General features: G+C 48.3%; 1 protein-coding gene across 2 annotated transcripts in view; it reads left to right on the top strand.

Annotated features, from left to right (window-relative positions):
- Positions 1–11,224, top strand: part of INTS1 (integrator complex subunit 1) — a 28,539-nt gene extending 17,315 nt beyond the window's left edge. For both annotated transcript variants that reach the window (XM_068423064.1, XM_068423063.1), the window contains exons 31-47: positions 247–406; positions 1,024–1,164; positions 1,574–1,754; positions 1,838–1,961; positions 2,499–2,617; positions 3,677–3,764; positions 4,406–4,632; positions 5,531–5,654; positions 6,133–6,266; positions 6,671–6,863; positions 7,127–7,254; positions 7,746–7,858; positions 8,441–8,554; positions 9,461–9,531; positions 10,075–10,166; positions 10,283–10,392; positions 10,481–11,224. In XM_068423064.1, the coding sequence (XP_068279165.1) occupies positions 247–406; positions 1,024–1,164; positions 1,574–1,754; positions 1,838–1,961; positions 2,499–2,617; positions 3,677–3,764; positions 4,406–4,632; positions 5,531–5,654; positions 6,133–6,266; positions 6,671–6,863; positions 7,127–7,254; positions 7,746–7,858; positions 8,441–8,554; positions 9,461–9,531; positions 10,075–10,166; positions 10,283–10,392; positions 10,481–10,596 (2,235 nt within the window). In that variant the 3' untranslated portion in view covers positions 10,597–11,224. The remainder of the gene's footprint in view (positions 1–246; positions 407–1,023; positions 1,165–1,573; positions 1,755–1,837; positions 1,962–2,498; positions 2,618–3,676; positions 3,765–4,405; positions 4,633–5,530; positions 5,655–6,132; positions 6,267–6,670; positions 6,864–7,126; positions 7,255–7,745; positions 7,859–8,440; positions 8,555–9,460; positions 9,532–10,074; positions 10,167–10,282; positions 10,393–10,480) is intronic.
- Positions 11,225–20,388: the final 9,164 nt, after the last annotated feature.

Here is a 20,388-nt window from a genome sequence, read left to right as displayed (position 1 = left end):
GATGAAAGAAGGCACAAAGTTACCCCTAGTTACACTGGGAGAGGTACTGTGTGTGTGACTGAGCCTCCTGCCTTGAAGCATTTGTACACTAGAAGCTGCTGCCTTGGTTTGAGTGAGCTACGGTCCAACAGAGTAGGTGTGCTCTGTGTGTTCCTGGTAGCGTGTGCCACTATCTGCACCTTTCCTGCTATCTTTGTTGTACTCTTGAAGCGTGTATAAGCAAGTCTCTTTTGCTGTTCTCCACAGCGCTGCATGCCACAAGACACTGCCTTCTCCTCGCTCTTCTTCAAAGTCCTCATGCAGATGCTGCAGTGGTTGGAGAACCCTGCAGTGGAAGATGGTCCTTTGCGTGCTCAGCTGAAGGCCTTTGCTGTGCAGTACTCCTCGAGGCACAGGATCAGTGACGGTACTGGCACAGTGCAGCTTATGGGACTCAAAGTGGGACAAGAAAGGGACAGAAACAAAACTGTACCAGAGCAGAAAGCGGGTTGGGCCACCTTTTAGAGAGGTGTGCTTAGGAGTAGCAAAGAGAGGCTTTGTAGTGTGCTATATAAACTCCACGAGGATGCAGACAAATGATTTGGCTTTGGGGGCTTGCAGTAGACACCTGGTAGCATCTCACCAAGCACAACAGATCTTTCAGTGAAAACTTCTAATTGCTCAGGCCAGGAATTCTGCACTAGCTCTTGTCGTGAAAGATGAGCGTACCGGAATGCCTCTGGAACAAGGTCGCATCGTGACTAGACTTGTTTATCATTTGCCACCTGTTGGGAGGAGGAGTCTCTAACCGAGAGCTCAGACATGGAAATAGGTTTGTGTTAAGAGTTTTCTCTTAACCACGTGTCCCTGTAACATGCAGAAGAGCTGTCAAGGGTTTCAGTGGGATTAAAATGGCAGTAGAGTGTTGTATGTTTGTATGTTTGAGTAGTTGTGCCCTGGAGCCACATGGGGCTTCCGTAGGAGGGAACCCTGATGTGGGGGCTGGCTTGGCCCTGTGATGCCAGTGCTGTGATTTCTTTGCAGTTCGAGGTGGCTTCTTACACCTCACAGAAGCTCTGACTTTCCGTCGTGACCCTGACTTGATCAGCTCCACGGTCCGTGCCATCATTGCAACCCTGAAATCAGGAGAGAAGTGTAATGTGGAGCCGGAGCTCATCAGCAAAGGTACGGCTGTCCTTCTGCTTGCCTTCCCTGTTGCAGCAGCAGGTTGAACTTCCAGCCCAGCAAGGGAGTGGCTAGTATGCAGGCTGTGGGGAGCTGCATTCTGCCTGGATCAGAAAACGGGAACTGATCTAAACTTGGTCCTATTTTGTATCAACTCCTTCCCCTGCACTGGAATGAGGGTTTATAAACTGTGATCTGGGGCTGGGATTAAGTTTCTCGGCAAACTGTTGGTTTCCACTAACAAAATGAGAAATAGAAGCCTCCTAACCCAGATAAAAATGGCTTCCCTCTTCCTTACTGAGCCAGGCTCTCAGGAATGCTGGACTGATTGCCTTCACAATACTCTTGCGAAGTTCAATAGCTTTCACTACATCCTGAAGTTAGAGTGATGCCTTTCTCCCTATGCTAGTCCTCCAAGGTCTGATAGAAACTCACTCTCCGTACTTGGAGGAGCTCCTGACTGTCCTCTTCTCAGCTACTGTTGAGACCACTGCCAGGTTTCCTGCCATGAAACCAATTGCTGTGGTGAGCTCCTTGTTGCTCCAGGACAAAGAAGAAACACCCGTGAAGAAGGAGCTGGACAGTTGCAGGTGAGCCTAGGCAGTAACGGGAACTCAGTGGTAGGTCTGGGTTAGTGGCATCACCACTGATACTGGCTTTATTTTCTCTTCAGTACTGAAGCTGCTTGGCTAGGGCCTTCCTCTGGCCTTCTTAATGACTGGCTGGAGATGCTGGACCCAGAGGTGATCAGCAGCTGCCCTGATCTCCAGCAGAAGCTACTGTTCTCCTGGAACAAAGTAAGAATTGTTGGGTAGAGGGACTACTGTGCTTAAACCACCTTTCTGGGGTACTGACCTGCACCTGGAAACGGGGCAAGGGGTAGTTTTATGTTCTGCCACATGTTGCTATACCAGTTCCAAAGCAGTACAGGCTGACTAGGAGGGAGATTCTGGTGCATCCTTCTTGGTGCAAGGCTTATGTTTCATCTTATCTTTATATTTCCTCAGCTGTGTTCTTTTCAGGACTTCAAGTGCATTACAGACACAACATAGTCCCATAACAGCCCAGCCAGCTGTATTTTCATTGGTATTTTTGCAGACAGATAAATAGCTTGCCCAGAAGTGCTATGCTGAAGCTAAGACTAAAACTGAATTTCATGGCTGATGCCATGTTCTGTTAGAAAGTACTGCAGTTCATATCCTAAATCCATGTGTTGTCTTCTGTGCTGTCTGTCTGCCCGGATCCTCATCCTTCTGTAGTACACACGGTATCTCCTACATCCACCTCGCAGCAAGGATCTGTTGATACATCTCTTCCTTGTTTGGTACTTCCAGGCAGGGTCCCAGGTGCCTTCCTTCCGCCCCTATCTCTTGGCTCTTCTCACTCACCAGTCCAGCTGGACCACGCTGCACCAATGCATCAGACTTCTGCTTTGCAGAAACCGGGAGCAAAGGTGAGTCTTATTTTTTGGGCCTAGCAAGGAGTTTTGAGTTGGGCGACTCATTGTGTCTGAGAGGGAACAAAGAGAAGCTGAGAACAAGAGCTGCCACATTCCACAGGGCATCTGCCAGGAGATGTAACCCAGCCAAAAAGAGGCTTTGTGAGAAGGATGCTGATTTCAGTCATGCTGATTTGTGTACCTTGATATAAATATTACCTGCTGTTCGATGGAAGCAGCACATAAAGATTTGGCTGTGTTCTAAACAGGAAGTGCTAATTGCTGGGCAATCCATCTAGCATCGCCCTTGTTGATAATCTTTATGAGCATGGGGTTTGAAAGATGGCTTGGATAGTGAACTGACAGCAGTCTCTGTATCTGGGCAGGCTCTGCTGGATCTTTTGTTTGTACTAAACTCCATTACAAGTCTTTCTCTAACCCCCTTCCTGGCATCAGGCTCCAGCTCTGATCTCTGGAGCAGCCCTAGCTCTCAGCTTCTGTACATTGCTTTCAAACACTAAAGTGCCACTGTAGTAGTGTCTTGCTTAAACTTCTTACACTTACGGACCAGGAAATGCTAACACCTAATAGTAGTAATTTAGGACATGACTAAACTAGCAATACTTCTAAAGCTAGCAGTATTTCAGTTTGCTTATTATTTTATTATTAATCTCTTGCTCACTAACAATTTCATTAATTTCTGCAATCCAGGATAACAGCCAGGATAGGATGTTCTGTATGCTGGGACAGTAAGGGCACTGGTCTGATTGTACCAATTGTTTGTGTTGATGACTGACTTCTGGGCTTGTGGTGCAAGACTCCATGTAGCCACCCCACTCTTGCTGAATGCCATTTGTTCAGCTCTGTGCGGTGTTTATTGCAACAAGTATTTAGTCATAATCTGGGAACAGAACCAAACCCCTTCTTGGGACTTAATGGATCCTATTTTTACATTTGCAGATGTTTCTTTCTTCATAGTACTCATGATGTTTAGAGATGCTGCCATGTGTTTTGTGCTGCCTGAGGGCTGCCTTGACTCTGATTGCAAATCTGTCTTCTCTTGTCTTCTGGCAGGTTTGACCCGACTGCATCCTTGGATTTCTTGTGGGCGTGTATTCACATTCCTCGGATCTGGCAAGGAAGGGACCAAAGAACTCCTCAGGTAGTGGCTCAGTTCTTCCAAGATTCCTCTCTGGATGGAGTAAGAAGTGATGCTTTCACAATGCCTAATTTTTTTTTTCCATGGCCCAAGAGGTGGCTGGAGTGATACAGGTGCAGCATGCCAAGTTTGCTGCCTGTATCTCAGCTGGTTGCTGAGCTGCTTTGCTATGTTACATATTACAGTGGCAATTTTGAGTCCAAAAAGCTGGTATGAACACACATAAGTTTGCCCACTTGGCATTGCCTCTGCAGCTCCTGCAGCAGTTGCCGTAATATCTGTTAAACATCTAGGCACAAGGCTACAGTGGTGAGCGACCTAAAACCCAGTGAGGGCTAATTCCCATTTCACCAAGAAAAGGGGGTTGCATCTCTTCTCCACAGAGGAATTTCATTGGTTTGGTGACTGAATTATGGTTTCTGTCCCATTGCACATGCTGAGCTGGAAGTAAATGAGTTCAGAAGTAGAAGAGGAGTAGAGAGACTTCATTTGTGGCTGTGATGCATGCTTTCAGAGCTCTAGATATGGGGCAGTTCTTTAGTCCTAAGAGGTGTTCTATTCCAGTTGGGGAAGGTGTGACTAGAAGGAACTAAGGATCTAGGGATCCAGTTTGGATTAATTTTGGGTGTTCTTTTGCATTACAGAAGCGCCGTGAGGAATTTGTGCTCCACCTAAAGGCATCAGAATTGATCAGCATGGTTGAGCTGATTTTGGCTGAAGCAGAAACCAGATACCAGAACACAGAAGAGGCCTCCTGCACACTCATCCAGTCTCGACTGCCTTTGTTGCTCAGTTGTTCTCATGGGGACCTTGAGAGCATCAAAAAAGTAACGGAGTATCTGACCAGCTGCATCCAGCAGTGGGGGAGCAGGTGGGATTGAAAATGGCGAGCACTATCTACTCTAATTGTAGTTACTTGTCATTTTAAGTGGTACTTGGACCAGGAAGATGACTTTAAAAGGGACATTTCAAGGCACTTTTGCTTTCAGGACTTCAGGACAAAATGCTTGCCATGTTTTTTTTTTGTTTGTTTGTTTGTTTGTTTTTTTAAGTCAACGGTTATTTTTAATTACCATTTCCTAATGTGGGATTTATTGTCTACTTATCCCTTGAATCACTGCTCATAATACATCCTGCTTCTGACCGTTATGATTGCTCTCAAAGCTGAATGGAGACTCGATTGTTTTCTAACAGCTATGTTAGCACTGTGGGAAGAACAGGAAGGTGGTGTATTTGTGGCAGTGAAACAAACTGACCTAGTCCTAACCTCGCTTATGGGGATGTTAGAAAAGATACTGAGTAATCTCAGTTGCCATTGCATTGTACTGCCTCCCAGTACAGACTATGCTAGGGATCTGTGGAGGGCAGGTGTGTAGAAAACCGGCTGGCTGGTCTGAATAGTTGTGCTTCTGACTGCTCTTCCAGTTGGGGTGGGGATGACCATGAGTACCATGTGCAGGAACTCTTCACTGGAGGTGTAAGCAGAGCTCTCTTTCCTGTGCCACTTTGTAATTGCAGTTTCCTAACTCCAAATGGCCTAATGATGGATCCCCATAGACTGTGGATGGATCCCTGTACACTGTGAATGATTTGAGTAGTTCAAAAGAAGCAAAGACTGAAAAAACAGTGATTCAGATGAGTGGTGGCTGCTGTTCTACATGGTCTGTTTGCCATATGCAGGAAGGCAGTTACTAATCTGATGAGTCTGGGATGTTTGCTGGTTGAACTAAGGTAGTAACCAGTGGCTGACCTCTCACTTTTTCCTTCAGCTCTGTGGGAAAATGCTGCCAGGACCTTCTGCTTCAGATATACCTGCAACTACCCGAGCTCCTTGTGCCTATGCCAGAGATGCTTCTCACCAGCGAAGGAGCCAGAGACAGCAGCACTTGCAAGGTAAAGTTAGAGGCCTAGGAAAGTCCCTTTCCAGTTGTGCACCCAGAGTGGATGCTACCTTGATGCCCAGTCTAAAAGGAGAGAACTGGCAAAAGCTTCCTTGGTCACTTTGGTTTCCTTTACCTTCTTCTTCTGTTGCCCCGTCCCTGCTTGCACTCTCAGGAGCAGAGAGTCCAGGTGTGGTTTATTTTGCAGTGTCCTTCTATAAAATAGTATAAGCTCCACAAGCTTCTGAGTGCCAAAGGCTTCTGTAAAGCACAAGTGTGCAGGCGTCTGATCCTGCTTTGATGTCTGTAGGGACTGTGGACTTCACATCCTGTGCCAGCTGGAACATTGCATCTGCTTACAGATTCTACCTGAAAATAATTTCTGTTAACCCCCTCTGTAGTTGGAAAGGAATTAGGAAACACTGCTGAAGAGCCAGGGGCTTGATTGCGCTTTAAACTCCTTAACTGTTTACTCATTACTTTTCTTCTAGCTCGATGCCCTGGTTCACAGATTCATTAACCTCCTCGCAGACACCAGTGACTCCAAGTCATCAGAAAGCCGCGTGTGGGATGCCAATATGGCCTGCAGGAAGCTAGCTGTGGCTCATCCCATCCTACTTCTTAGGTACCACTCTCCCCTTTCACCCTCTGTGTGGCTGGCGTTCATTGAAAAGCATCCACCCTTGTCCTAGAAGGGGAACAAACTTGCAGCAATCATGATGATTGTGACAGAATCCACATTCACGTATGTACAAAAGTCAAGAGAAAGGGCAGCAAAGTCATATATCTTATAATGAAGCAGCACCTCTTGCGGCTCCGTGTCTGTCTGGAAACAGTATTCTTGGAGTTGGAGACTACAGAACAGCATATGAGTGGGAAATGGGGCTTGCTGATTCTATGGATACAGGGATCAAATCCAGGACCCTGGGAGAGGATAAGGGACACTTCCTTCAGGAACTGAGGTGTAACAACTTGTAACTGTTTCTAGGAAGAGTCTAGATCTGGATTTTCTTCTGTTTGGCGTTTCAGGCACTTGCCAATGATTGCAGCACTGCTGCACGGCCGTGTTCACCTCAATTTCCAGGAGTTCAGGCAGCAGAACCATTTGACCTTCTTCATCCACGTCCTGGGGATCCTGGAGCTGCTACAACCGCAGGTCTTCCAGAACGAGCACCAGGCGGCACTATGGGACTGTCTCCTGTCCTTCATCCGTCTGCTCCTGGTAGGAAAGTCCCTGCTCCCCCTCCATGCACAGGCTGCCAGCCACTAGAGGGAGAAGCTCATGTAATGCAGGGCCAGCCCAGCTCTCTCCCATTTGAAGGAAAACCTTCATATACTGAAGAACAAAAAAGTATATCAACTACCTTGAGAGCTTAAAGAGGAGGCAGGAGATCAAGAAGCTACTCCCTGGTCCCCAGAGATGTGGAATGGGGCAGTGTGTCACTGCTTGTTTTGTTAACTGTCATCTTCTCGATCCTTTCTCAGAACTACAGAAAATCCTCGCGACACCTGGCTGCCTTCATCAGCAAGTTTGTCCAGTTTATACACAAGTACATCACATGCAATGCCCAGGCAGCTGTCTCCTTCTTGCAGAAGCACTCGGATCCACTCCAGTAAGCTTCCTTACTACAGTTAGCCCATGGTTAGCTCATGGAGAGCTTGCACAGTCAGGCTGACATGAGCTACTCAAAACACAGGAAGAAGATGTGACAAAATACCTATTAATATGGCACTTTTTCACCCTTAGATCCCTTAAGTCTCTATTGAGATGAGCAGCATATCCCTTTTTGTAGGTGAAAACTGAGCCCAAGGAAGTCAGATGATGATTTCAACTCACATAACGGCCTGAAAGTCCTATTGAGGCATTGTAGTGCCCTGCGGTCATTTCCAGAGGGCCAGCAGGAGGGTCTTTTCCCTGAGCGGTGGCTGCAGGGTCCGACCTGCAGATGTGGGGAAAAATGCGTTTGAGTTCCAGTTACAATGAAGGGAAAAATCTCGGTTCTGCTTCTTATGACCTATTTGTTATAGTGTACATATATGTGCTGTTACTTGTCCTCGTGCCTTTATTGCTATTGAAAGCTAAACGTGCCATCTCTTCCCCCAGTGACCTGTCGTCGGACAACAGTGACCTAGCAATGCTCAAGTCCCTCCTGGCTGGGCTGAGTCTGCCTAGTAAGAGTGGGATCTTGGACAGGGGCTCTGATGAAGAGAAGGATGGTGAGTCTGAGGGGGGAGAAGAGTTATTGTAGTTGGTGAACGTTCAGTGTGTTTTGGAGCAGAGATGCTTTTATGGGCTGTATGCTCTACTCGTTCGTAACAGCCCAGCGAAAGGGTATTTAGAGTAGAGAATGGCACTTGTATACTCAGCGATTCGGAACCAGTATCTGGGATGGGTTAATTTGTTTTCCTGTCAGTGGTATCACTACTGGAGCAGAAGAACAGCTCTTAACAAGGGTGTTTCATTGTTGTGGATTTTACCTTCCTCAGCCACACTTAAGGAGTGACCTGTCAAGAGACCATAAGGGTACAGCCACTTCTCCACTGTTTTCTTTACACCTTGCATGGGAAAATTATTCAGTATTAAAACAACTCATGAAGGTTCCTTCTCTTTGCATCAGCTGAGGGGTACCAGAAGTTGCAGTGAGGCTAGAGACAATGTGAGAGCCAGGGGTGGTATTATAGTGTTGCTGGTCAGCTCATGATACACCACTGTACTGGTAGGGAACACTGGACCTGTCTCGCTGTTAAAACTACATAGGCTGTCAGGAGTGACCTGTTGTCTCCCTCTCTCTCTCCTAGATGAAGCAGCAACTGGCTCTCTCCCACTTGTCAGCGTGTCTCTCTTCACTCCTCTCACACCAACTGAAATGGCCCCATATATGAAGAGGCTCTCTAGAGGCCAAACAGTTGAAGGTAAGTGAGGACCTGCAGAGCTGTACAAAGATGCAGGGCAAATGCAGACAGATGCCAACCCTGTTACTTATCTGTCAGCTACAAGCTAGTTTCCTGTTTCAGCCTTATGTTTGGAAGTCTCCAGCAGTTAGGATGTGGTTTTGTTTTGGATGAACTTGTCCATAGCCTTCTGTGATTCTGTGACAGAGGCTTCCTATGATGCTGTTATCACTTAGCTCAGAAGTGCGGCAACTGCCTCTGCTTTGGGGCTCTTCAAGGATCTTGTCAGTGCTCTGGAAGACAGTATGAGTAATTCAAGGAGCGCTGCAGTTCCTGTCGAGCCAAGTCTGGAGTGCTGATAGGAATGGCATTTTTTTTAATAATCTAAAAATACCAAACGGGTGAGAAGCACAATTTCATTAGAAATCCCCGAATGGCCTTCATGGAAGAAAACCATGTTAGCCTGGCATGTGGGAACAACATGCTGCTTCTCCAAAGGTCTTCTGAAATCACAGGTGTCCAGTGTTTAGACCTAAGTTGTGGTATTGGGGTGACAGTTTTCCTTCCACAGCAGAAACGGGATAGAAATCCTGCCTGGACACTGTTTTTAAAAGAGGCTTTCTGTGAAGATCTTTCGGTTACAGGAGAAGGTGTTCTGGAATTGAAACCTCACACCCCACTCCGCTTCTTCCCCTGCCTATGGCATGACAGTGCTGGTGACCTCTGCCTGGGCACGTTGGGATGTGCTGATCTGGCACGTGACCTACCTGTTCTCATTCTTTTTGAAGAATGCCTTTATTACTCTACATCTCTGTGCAGGTGGGAAAACTTGACTGCTTGGGAGATTGGATTTGTAGGGAAAGAGAAAAAGATCCTTTGATGGATCAGTGAATTTTAGTCACCCTTTCAACCTGTGTCTTCCACCAGACATCCTAGAGGTGCTGACAGACATTGATGAGATGTCCAGACGGAGGCCAGAAATTCTCTCCTTTTTTGCTGTGAGTATAAGTGTCTCAAACTGCCACTGGAAGGAAGAGATTCTTTCCACCAGAGTACATGTTGCACAGCCAGCTTAAGTACTAGCCTTCCTCTGCTTTTTGGGTGGTTGTTGCAGCATCTTACGAGAAATTTGTCTTCAGTTAGGCCTTCTGACAGCAGGCAGTGTTTACTTCCCTACCATCTTTTCTCCCTTGCATAATGGGTCTGCCATCATCCGCTTTAACTTCTCTTTACGTCAGAAGAAGAATTAGCCCTCTGTCCTCTTCCCAGTATTGGGGCAAGGAGAGAGCAGAACAGCTCTGTTGAAAACACTGGAGCCTAGGGAAAACTCAGCTGTCCCACGTAGAATAAGATTATGGAAGGGTGCTTTAAGTAGTCAAAACCAGGATAATCCTTCTTAGAGAGGGGGATTTCCTGGCTCAGCCAGTACCTGCTCGAATGTGTGTTGGGCTGGCTTGATGCTGCCGGGGTAGTAATGCAAGTCTGAGGAGTTGGTGCTCCCGGGATGGCCCTGTGATCCTAATTTGTGCATCTTCTTTCAGACAAACCTACAGAAGCTGATGAGTTCATCAGAGGAGTCCTGCCGAAATCTGGCCTTTAGCCTGGCTTTGCGCTCCATTCAGAACAACCCCAGGTGAGGGCCACTGGGACTTAGGCTATCCCGAGTCACTGATGGGCACTGGCTGCCCATCTTGCACGCCTGTTGATGGTGATCTGGACTGTACTGACACTATCACGTTTTACTCCCAGCATTGCTGCAGACTTCCTTCCCACCTTCATGTACTGCCTTGGCAGCCAAGACTTTGAGGTGGTGCAGACAGCACTGAGGAACCTGCCTGAATACACCCTCCTTTGCCAAGGTAAGTTGATACCTCCACCTTTGGTGCACACTTGGCCTTGCAAGGGTCAAAGCTGGGCCTATAGGTCAGCTGTCTTTCCCTTTCACAGAGCACGCAGCAGTGTTACTGCACAGGGCCTTCCTGGTGGGGATGTACAGCCAGATCGACACCAGCTCTCAGATTTCAGAGGCTTTGAAGGTTCTGCACATGGAGGCCACGATATGAACACGTGCTTCTGGGAGCTCCACTTCCAGAGGAATTAATTAAACTGGACTCCTAAGCTGCATTGGAGCCCTGTAAGACAATGTATTTCAGCCTGTGTGTTGGAGGATCAAAGAGGTGATGTAGCAGGCCAGACTGTGCTGGAAAAGGAGAGTGTGCTGACTGAAGATCAGAAAGGGGCAAGGATCAATCTGTTTGGCTAAGATGCCACTATTGTGGGAGAAAAATCTCCTGAATATTGTGCCAACAGGGACCACTTTATTCATGGGGTCTTAGGGCAGTGGCTGTTGGTTTGTTGTTCTATTTTTTGTCTTTCCAAGAAGGCAGAGGTGCTGGGAGAAGAAGGGCATGCTGGCCCTTGCAATTGAAGTCTCTGGACTCTGTTGGAGGAAACATGCAGATCTGTGCAGGGGGAGAGACCACTTTGCTTTCTGGGGGTGGGTGGGTTGTGTTTTTTTTCTTTTTTAATTAAAATTGTCTTTGTTTCCATTGTGCCTTTCTCTGCTCCATGCTGCCCTCGGGTATAGCATGTCTGGAAGACCTGTCTCTGTGGCCAAATGCTCACAGAGCTATCTTGGCCTTTTACAGTATATGCAGGAAATGGAGGAGGTTTAGAAGGGTCAATGGGGTATAATAGATGAGTTTGGTCAGCAGCAGCTGCTGACAGGACAACTTTTAAGGGGTTCCTTAGAAAACTTTTCTTTAAAAACAAACAAATTAAACTTCTTGGTAGATCTGCAAACATCCCAGCAGCTGGTCGCTGTCACAGTGGAGTCTTTGAACAAGCAGCTGGGTTTCCTCTTTGGGATCCGCCAGTTCCTCCCTGTGACTCTTCTGACCACTGCTGTCTAGTCCTCTTCTGCTGATAGGGGTGATGGCTTATTTGCTAGCTGTCATCTGGGGACAGAAAAGGAGGTGTCCTCCTTCCCTCTGCTCCAGAGAAATAACTGCCGCATATGCTCGTTCTCCAGTCTCACTTAATGCTAATCAACAGTTTGCTTTTACGTCGTTTGTCTCTATTCCTCTGGCACTCCACTTGTTAGTAGAGAATCTTTGTAATATTCTAAAGACAAAGATCCTGAAGGAATTTTATAGATAGCTGTAAATAAGTCTGTATGTCCTTGCAAGTGGCAGGGACAGTTGTGACCTCATGGGTGGCTGGGTGGAGAAATATTGTCCGTTCTTGCAAATGAGGAGTGCCACAGCTGAGCACTTTGGCTGATGTGTCGAAATATGAATGAATGTCCGGCTGGTTTGCAGAGAGAGGGAGGAGAAAGGGGAGAGATCTGAACCTCCCATCAACTGTAAGTAGCCTTGCCTTTAAATAAAGAGATTAGAGCCATCACTTAAGGATGCAACATGCTTTTCTCCTCAGCAGCATCTGCTTCGCATCCAGAGCCACTACTGTGGCAATTAGCTACATATAAATTATGGGGAGGAACAGCTGAAGAAGATCAAGTCAGTGAAATGGTTTTCCTGAGGGGCTCAGTGACAGCAGGATTAATGCCTGTCTAAAGGGTTCCCAGTGAGATTACTGGCTCCTCTTACCTTAGTCCCTTATCAGGCATCATTAAGGTACTGCTCAGTTTGTCAGAGCGGGGCGGTAGTGCTTTTGGTGCTGCTGTGGGCCTGGAGCAACTGGGAACTTGTGGGACTGGCTGGGAAAGGGCTTTTCACAGGACTTTGCATCAAGGAGCAAGGAAAATGTCTCAAGACTGTTACCACAGCAAAGACAGTGAGTCAGACAAAGAAGTGAAGATCCTCCCTGCAGGTGAGGCTTTCCAGAAACCCCACTCCAGGGCTGTGACTGGAATCGTTTATGGGCAAAACCAAATTGCGTGGTTGGCCCCAACTTCTACTCTCTCTCTGTTGGGTGATGCCTGCTCTGAGCAGACCAGCTCCAGGAAACCGGGTTTGGAGGAGCTGGGGATGTTTGGGTGTTGGCAGAACTTTTTAATGACCAGGACAGCCACGCTTTGCAGAGCAGTGTGAAAAGATGTGTTTGAGAAGGTGGAAGGAGTATCTCTTTAGCAGCAGCTGCAGAAATCATTTTTTGGGAGATCAGGAAACAAATTCAAAGGGAGGGAGAGTGGGTGGAAGTTGTTCTGCAGAGCTAGGCCTTCCCATAGATCTCCCAATACGAGGAGCAGCATCTATGATTTGTTGATATCTCTGCTTTCTGCTGTACTGAAGTTTCCCACTATGCATTTGCTCTGCTGCCATCCTCCGCTTGGACCCAGTGGAGCTGAGCAGGTTGTCCTGGCTTGGAGCACGTCACTGAAAACATCAGGGCTGGGAACAGGGCTGTCAAGGGGTGTGTGGCTGTGCAGAGACAGCTTGGGGCAGGAGCCCGTCCCTCCTGTCTGCGAAGGCAGCTGTGACAGTTCTAGAACGGTTAGCGACAGCGTTACTGATGCCTTGACACTCGCTCGCCTTTTAATCAGCGCTCTGTAACTTCCATCTCTGCCTGGCTGAGCACCTTCTCTCCTCCCATCCCTGATGAGCTGACAGTGTTTTCCTTCCCGGGGGCTGGGGCCATCTCCTCTGTCCTCAAGGAGAGCTGGTGCCTTGCTCAGAAGAGGAGTGGTGAGGAGGTTTGTGGGGTCATTCCTGGCCAAGCCCGTGGGCCTCCTGCGAGTCACCCAGTGAAAATCACTGCTCCCATCTGCGTTCCAGATGACACGTCCCAAAGTGGTGCAAAATCACTGCTTAGACACTTCTCTACTGCAATCTGCTGTAGTCAAGAGCTTCCTAGGAGAGCCATGGGCTGCCAGGGCTGCTGTCTGAGGGAATCTACCTGGGGCTGGGGAATGCGCTCAACCCTGGCTCGTAGGGAGGCTTTTGGTCTCCCAATACACTGGGAATCCCATCACAGCTCTAGGGGAAGGGAAGACTGTCCACAGGCTTGTTCGGCATCCTGTGGCTGCACCCAGCTCAGGGCAGGGCTGACACAAGCCCTGTGCATCAGCTGGCCCTGCTTTGGATCCTGCATGGCTGGTGCTGGGCAGACATGGTAGAGGGCTGGGGAGTGAAGGGAGCCCAGGAGGAGCTGGGTGGTCCTGGAGCAGCCAAGGGGCTGCAGGGCCCCTCCCCTAAGCACCAGCTGGCATGGAATGGGCAGGAATAGCTGAATCCAGGCTGGTAACTGGCCCCAGCATGCTGGGGGGGAGGTGGTGGCATGGTGCAGGCAGCAGGAGAGCCAAAGCTTGGGAGGAGGGGGACATGACACCCCCTCACCCATGTTGCCATGGCATTCATGTCTGATCCTCTCAAAGCCCAGCTGCTTCCCCACAGAGGTGACCAGGTCCCATCTTCATACCTTGCAAGCATCAGGGATCACAAATCCCCTGCAAACACCAGGCACCTCTTGGGGTAGTTTCCTATGGCAAATTATTTCTCTCTGCTGCAAATATCAAATGTTTTTATGACCTGTGATCAAAACATCATGTTTTTATCACCCAGATTCAGCAGCCTTGGGAGAGAGATGGACACTTGTCCAGCATAGACATCATGGACCTTCGCTGCCTTGGCTGGGTACAAGTTGGCATCTCTAACCCGACCATACCACGTTCCTGCCAGGCCTGGTGTGGCTGGGAGCGTGGCCCCTCGCACGTGCTGATGTCCCAGAGCAGGGGTGCAGCTGTTTGACCCAGCTCTGGGCCGGGTTGTGCATCCCAGGAGCCATGAGGGGTGTCCTGGAGCACCACGTGAGTTTGGCCATGAGCAGGGCATGACTAACCGTGGAGATGCCTGCGTGCTCCTGACTCAGTGGCAGCTGCCTCTGGGGCATGCTTGGCGATGGGGAACTGGAAGAGTCCCAGCACTGAGCTCAGAAGCAAATTTGCCCGACCGGCTACGTCAACGGCTGAAATGGAGGGAAAGGTGTAGGGGTAACTGCTAACAAAGGGGATTTCATGGTTAAAGGCACCAACATTTTGCCAGCCATCAGAGAAGAGGAAGGGTGGAGAAAGAGAAGCGTCCCTTTGCAAGGAGCAGCATGCAAGGAATCTTGTGCAAAAAAAGGGAGAGGAAAACTCCATCTCCATTACTTATCATCTGTGTGTAAATGTGGGCTGTGGAGTCTATTCCCGGGACTGCTCCCCGGGGCCCTGCCATCCTCTTCCTCCAGCCAACCTCATCTGTGACCTCGGTCAGTGACAAACACAATCCCGGCCCTGCCTGCCCTCAATTAACTTCCTTCTGGCCATACCACAGTTCAGGACGGTATGATTCATGCTTAACTCGAGGAGCTGTTTGCTAAAAGCTAAAAATGGTAAGACTTTTGTTAGCTTTGGGTATGTTAAAGCCAGGCCCACACCAGCTAAGTAGCCTGGCTTCTATAGGGTAGCATTTGCCTAAGGTGGGCTGATTTTTAAATCTCTGCGTTGCCTCACCATGTATTTAGATAATTTGGCCCTAAAGCAGCAGAATGTAGAGCTTGCATTTTCCCCTCCTTTTAAATTCAAGAGACCTTTATAATAATGTATCTGCCTGTCCTGCATAGCTGGTGGTGTCTTGCCTTTGGCGTTACCCTGTTTGCATGAACAGCATCTCTAACACAAGAAGATATTGGGCAAAAAATGTCAAGACCCCCAGCAACAATTAAAAAATTCATTACACTACAATAGGCCAGTCATTGCTGGGTAATTATTAAGCTGTAAGAATTGCTAATTGTCTTATTAGCATTAAACAATTATGCAAATAATGGAAAACATACCGTAAGAGTAATAAAATTACCTCCCTTTCTTTCTCTCTCTCTTTTTTAAATTTTAAACCAGTAATGAGATTTAAAATCTAAAGTGATGCTTATGGTTTTGCTCTCCAGAGTTTATTTGGAACATCTTTGGAGAGGAGCAAGGCCTCTAAGGGCACTCAGCACAGGGTGAGTAGGACATGTTGAACCACATCTACCACGCGTCACGTTGCAGGGCTTGTAGTGCCACCGCACCAGGCTGTGTCCCCAGTTCTGCACCCACTGCAGCCACACGGGCAGCAACACAGGGACAGGCAGGTGCCGATGGCTTTGGAGGACCATGCAGTGGTCACACTGCTTGGCCAGGACAGGAGAGCGAGTTTGAATTTTGCACTATCATAGACTTCTCTGGGAGCCGCCGTTCTCCCCCAAAATAAAGCACATGGCTCTCCAGGTTTGGTCTGTGTGGAGACAAGGCAATTTGTAGTTTTTCATGTCAATTCAGTGCAAAAGTGGAAAGTTCTGGCCTTTAACGTTAAGCCGTCTCACGGATTTTATTACTATCAAGTTAGTAACCTGGGGTAAGCACTGGCCTCTCTTCTGGGTTTACCATTTACCCCCACCACCAGGAAGAGGAAACTTCACTTATGTCCACAATGAGCTTGGAAGAGGCAAAGTGCTTCTTTGCTTCAGCATGTTAACGTTGTTAATCACTAACAAATATTATTGGTTTTCCACGCTTTAAACTCTGCTCTGCTGATAAGACACAGCATTTCAAAGCAGCCAAGCCAGCTCCTGCTCCAGGGTGGGTCGGGCTCCCATAGTGATGCTATGATAGATACAGGTCACCTCACCCAATCTCGTGATCCAAACAGGTTTTGATTAGAAAAACACACCTTCACTTTCGCTTTCTGATAAGAGCAGTGAAGTTTGTGGCTCCCTGAGGATCGGAGGGAGCGTTCTGCCACAGCAGTGCAAAGATTGGAGACCACCACTGCCTGTTTCAGCTTCCTCGGAAGAGGAGGGGAGGTCACCTTCTGAAACAAACACTACCCCCGATCCCCTTGGAGAGCTGCTTTTAGCTCCCTGAGACTCTCTGGTCACCCACCAAGCAGCTGTTTATGGCCTCTTCATTTTTTCCTGCTCACCTGGTGTGTAGGATGCAGCGTGTGAGCAGTTTCCCGTCCTTGTTGCCTGGAAATCACTTTCTGACATCAGCCTCTAGCCTGTTCCACACCTCCCTGTTTTGGGGACAGGGAAACTGGCAGGTCATCTCGCTGGCGGGCAGGAGGGACAACAATGGAGAGAGACTGGTTTCTTTTTTGATGTGACATTGTGTTATACCTAGGTGACAGGACACACTTTGCTCTGATGCTCACTGTTTTTGGTCCTTTGAGGTTTTAGGATAATGGATTTAGCATTTACGAGCTTCTGAGAGGCATGTGTTGTGGAGAGATTTACCAAAGGGCCTCTTTCTGTAACTTCACATGTCACTTTCATCTTCTTTCAGTGGAAATTCGTGTTCAGACTTGAATTTTGTAATAACGTTTTTTCTGCTACTTTGCAGGTCAAACCAGCCAGACTCCGAGGAGAGGTGGATGTCATGCGGAAGCATTCCTGTGTGAGTAGCTGTGAAATTGTTGGGGCTGTCTTTTCCCTGGCTTGGGCCTTTCCGTCTCTGTGGAGTCAGCCTGGCTGCCTTCTGGGATGAGAGAGCTGATGAGGCATGTTACTGATGAGACACATACTTTTTCCTTCTCGTTTTGAATCCGTCAATTTAATACAAGTCATTGGCACAGGGATGTATGAGAGCTCTTGGCCACGACACACGCTTCCTATTGTTGGGAGCGAACAGCCTGCAGCAAAATTATGAAGTAGCTCAATTTGATCAGCTGATTTCCCACAATAGTTAAAAGACGTAATTTTTGTCTCTGATGTTGCACTCTTTTATGAAAAAGAACGCATTACTTGATTCTCAGCTTCACGAGGCCCCATGTTGTCTGATGTAAGGAATCGACCCTTTCCCCCTCCTTCAAGTCCTCAAGCTAACAAACGCTGGTTGTTTTTCTTTGGGCTTTAGGGTGGTCCTAGTCATATATTTAAGTTTTTTTCTCTGCTAACGGTAAAGTCCAGGCTGCTGCGTATGGGAACCAGGATAAATTTAAGAGGTAATGGCAGAGGGTGATCCCCACTAGTCATAGCAACCGTCAGGAAGCACTCAGTATTTCTGCATTGGGAAGAGAACCGAAAAGGACTGTGGAAGAGAAATAAAAGGAGACGAGAGAAGAATAAATCACTCTGTATGTGGACTGCTGCTCTCCAAACACGCCCCAGGAAGGGATCTAGAGGAGCAGGCACTGTATTCACAGGACACACTCTGCTCCATGAGCCAGCAGTGCATCACAGGTAGGAGTTTTCACCTGGCAGCACTGGGAAAAGCCCAGTGAGTGTGGGCAAGGTCCACAAAATGGGCTGAGGTCATATAAGGCTCCTCCAAGGAAAAGAAGGGAAAAATACAATCCAGAGTAAGGATTTGTAAGCATCGTCCCACAAGGAATGTCCTGGGCGAGCAGGGGTTGTGGGTAATGGGTAGGCAGCTGCACAGGCAGCTCTGCTCCCTTCCTGCCCCGTTCATCCCTCTAGTGCTTGTTAGTTTACCTGTTGGTGCATTAAAGACTCATCATAGCTATAAACTCCCGCAGAGCTCTCCTTAATCACCAACTAAGAACACTGCACAAGTCGCTGATGCCTGTATTTTGAAAAGCTGTTACTGGGCCAGTAGTAATACTATTACTGCATTAGCTAACTCCTTCAGCAATGTCATTTTAATCACCTTAGTGGATAATGTTGTCCTGATTCTTCTGGTGTACCAAGGGCTGTGCCTCCAACCTAGCCCTCTCTTGGGATGCACAGCTTGGAGCCAGCAACTAATAGTTTCTTCTTCTGGTGTCTGCAAGCCTGGATGCCTTTCTGATACGACCAGGTCAAACACAGATGACCAGGCACAGTGCAGGGAGGGACGAGGTGAAATGTAGTGGGCTGTGATATATGAAAGTCGCAGCTGCTCTCCGAGTCCAGCCTGGCTTTCCGCTCCATGGATCTGTGTCCCCTGCCACCCAGCCCCAGCTGCCCCCTCCCAAAGCATGAGGTACTGAGAAGGGACTAACCACGTCGACTCATTAAGCCAGGTTTGTTAGAAGACAGATTGTCATGTTAAACAAATATTTTTTAAAAAACTAAATATCCTTCCCTGGGCCATGCCCCATCTGGGCCATTAGATCTGAGAGGGGTAATTCCAGCTGTCTCAAAGCTGGGCTCAGCAGCTGATTTTCACTGTTTGTACTACTAGCAATTGGCAACAACTCCGTTTTCAAACATCATTTTCTTCTCCTCGTTTCCCAGTGCTGCACTATGTTGATTGCAAGCACGGCGGGGGATGCACGCTGCTAAACAAAACAGTCTTTGGGACTTACAAAAGGAAACCCCACAAATGCATTTCCTAAACCCATCACATCCTCTTTATTTCTTACCAGCCCCTAAGTTACCTGATGACAGAGGATGGGAAAGGCTGCCCATCAGTAGCCAGTTGGCTTTTTGTAAATTATGCAAATTTTATTAATCTAATGAAAAGGTGGTGTGGAAACAAAGTGGGACAGCTCAGCTTTCAGGGCTCCAGCACTGCAAGTTTCCAACTTGCAAGAAAGCAAGCATCTTTTTCGAGGAAGGGGAGAAAAAGGCAACTTTGAGTTAATCCAGCATTTCTTTTGATCGCTCCCTTGGTAGTGTGATTAATTTTGAGTGCAGATGTTTATGCTTTCCTTCACAGAATACACCCAGTACTCGGTAGCGGGCTCACTGTGCCATATTTCCTCCTTGCCACACCGTTCTTGTTACGGTTGTGCAGCAACATATGCTAAGGCCTTATTACAAGAGATTCCTATAAATGGCATAAAGGATTAATAATGTATTTATAACACAACTTTGTTTTAGTATAAAGTGATCTATAAATTTGTAATAAATGTTTTATAATGTTTTTGTAGCCTGTTATAAATGATAAATGGGAGACTATAGATGCCACATCAAATATTCATGCTGCATTGTGTGCATTATTATGCCGTTACTGTTCAGGAAACCATTAATAATAAAGTGAATGGAGATGTAAAAGTTGCTGACATGCCCAGCAAGCCATTTATAATGAAATGTATAATCCTTACCATAAAGTAAATACATTGGCCAGTGATTGTTGATGAAATGGAAACACACTGAATTATTTGTGAGGTATTTATATATTAATGTATATTATCCATATCGTGTCATAGAAATGCCATTAATATATTATATTATATGTATTATTAATTATTTTTATCTAATTTATAGGCCGCTCTTAAAGCGTTACCTTGTCTCTCTGGCAGTTTTGTCAGCCGCACAAGACCTGGTGAGTTATTTCACGCGACGTGCGTGCCGCGGGGCGCCCGCATGAACTGGCCATCGCGGAGCTGCCCTTGCCCGTGGCCAGCCCAGCCGGGGCAGCACCGCGGCGGCCGGCCGCCCTTCGGGCTCCCTCATCCAGGCACCCCGCTCTTCCCCTCTGTGGGGACAGGGAGCAGGAGCGGCTGCAGGGCAGGGTGGGTGGGGTGCCCCGGTGCCCATGGCCGGCCTCCCCCCCTCCTTAGCCAGGATCAGGCCTCTGGTCCCCCGTGCTTCGTCCTGCCTCCTCCTCCTCACGCATCCCCTGCGGGGCTGCCCCTTCACGAAGGAAACATGATTTTTTTGTGCGTGCGGGTGCGAAGGAAATCTTTGTCCCCGCGGCGGAGGCCCAACGTGTGGGATCCCATGTCACGACAGGGCCAAGCGGGGACAACCGGGGGTGCCCATGGCCGCTGTGGAGGAGCAGCCGGCCCCCCCCGGCCACACACGACGCCCCGCAGCCGCTGCCCACGCAGGGCCGAGACACGCACCGCCCTCTGCCATCGCCCCCCTCCTCCGAGCGCGGCCCCGGGGGGAGGCCCTGAAGGGCCGCCGCCGCCCGCCCCTCGCCCGCCCCTTTCCCCGCCTCCTCCCGCCGCCACACGCCGGCAGCCTCCGGCCGGGCTGGGCACAGC

The sequence above is a fragment of the Nyctibius grandis genome, chromosome Z (genome assembly GCF_013368605.1).
Source record: "Nyctibius grandis isolate bNycGra1 chromosome Z, bNycGra1.pri, whole genome shotgun sequence".
NCBI classification, from domain to species: Eukaryota; Metazoa; Chordata; class Aves; order Nyctibiiformes; family Nyctibiidae; genus Nyctibius; species Nyctibius grandis.
This window is presented reverse-complemented; position numbering and strand designations above follow the sequence as displayed.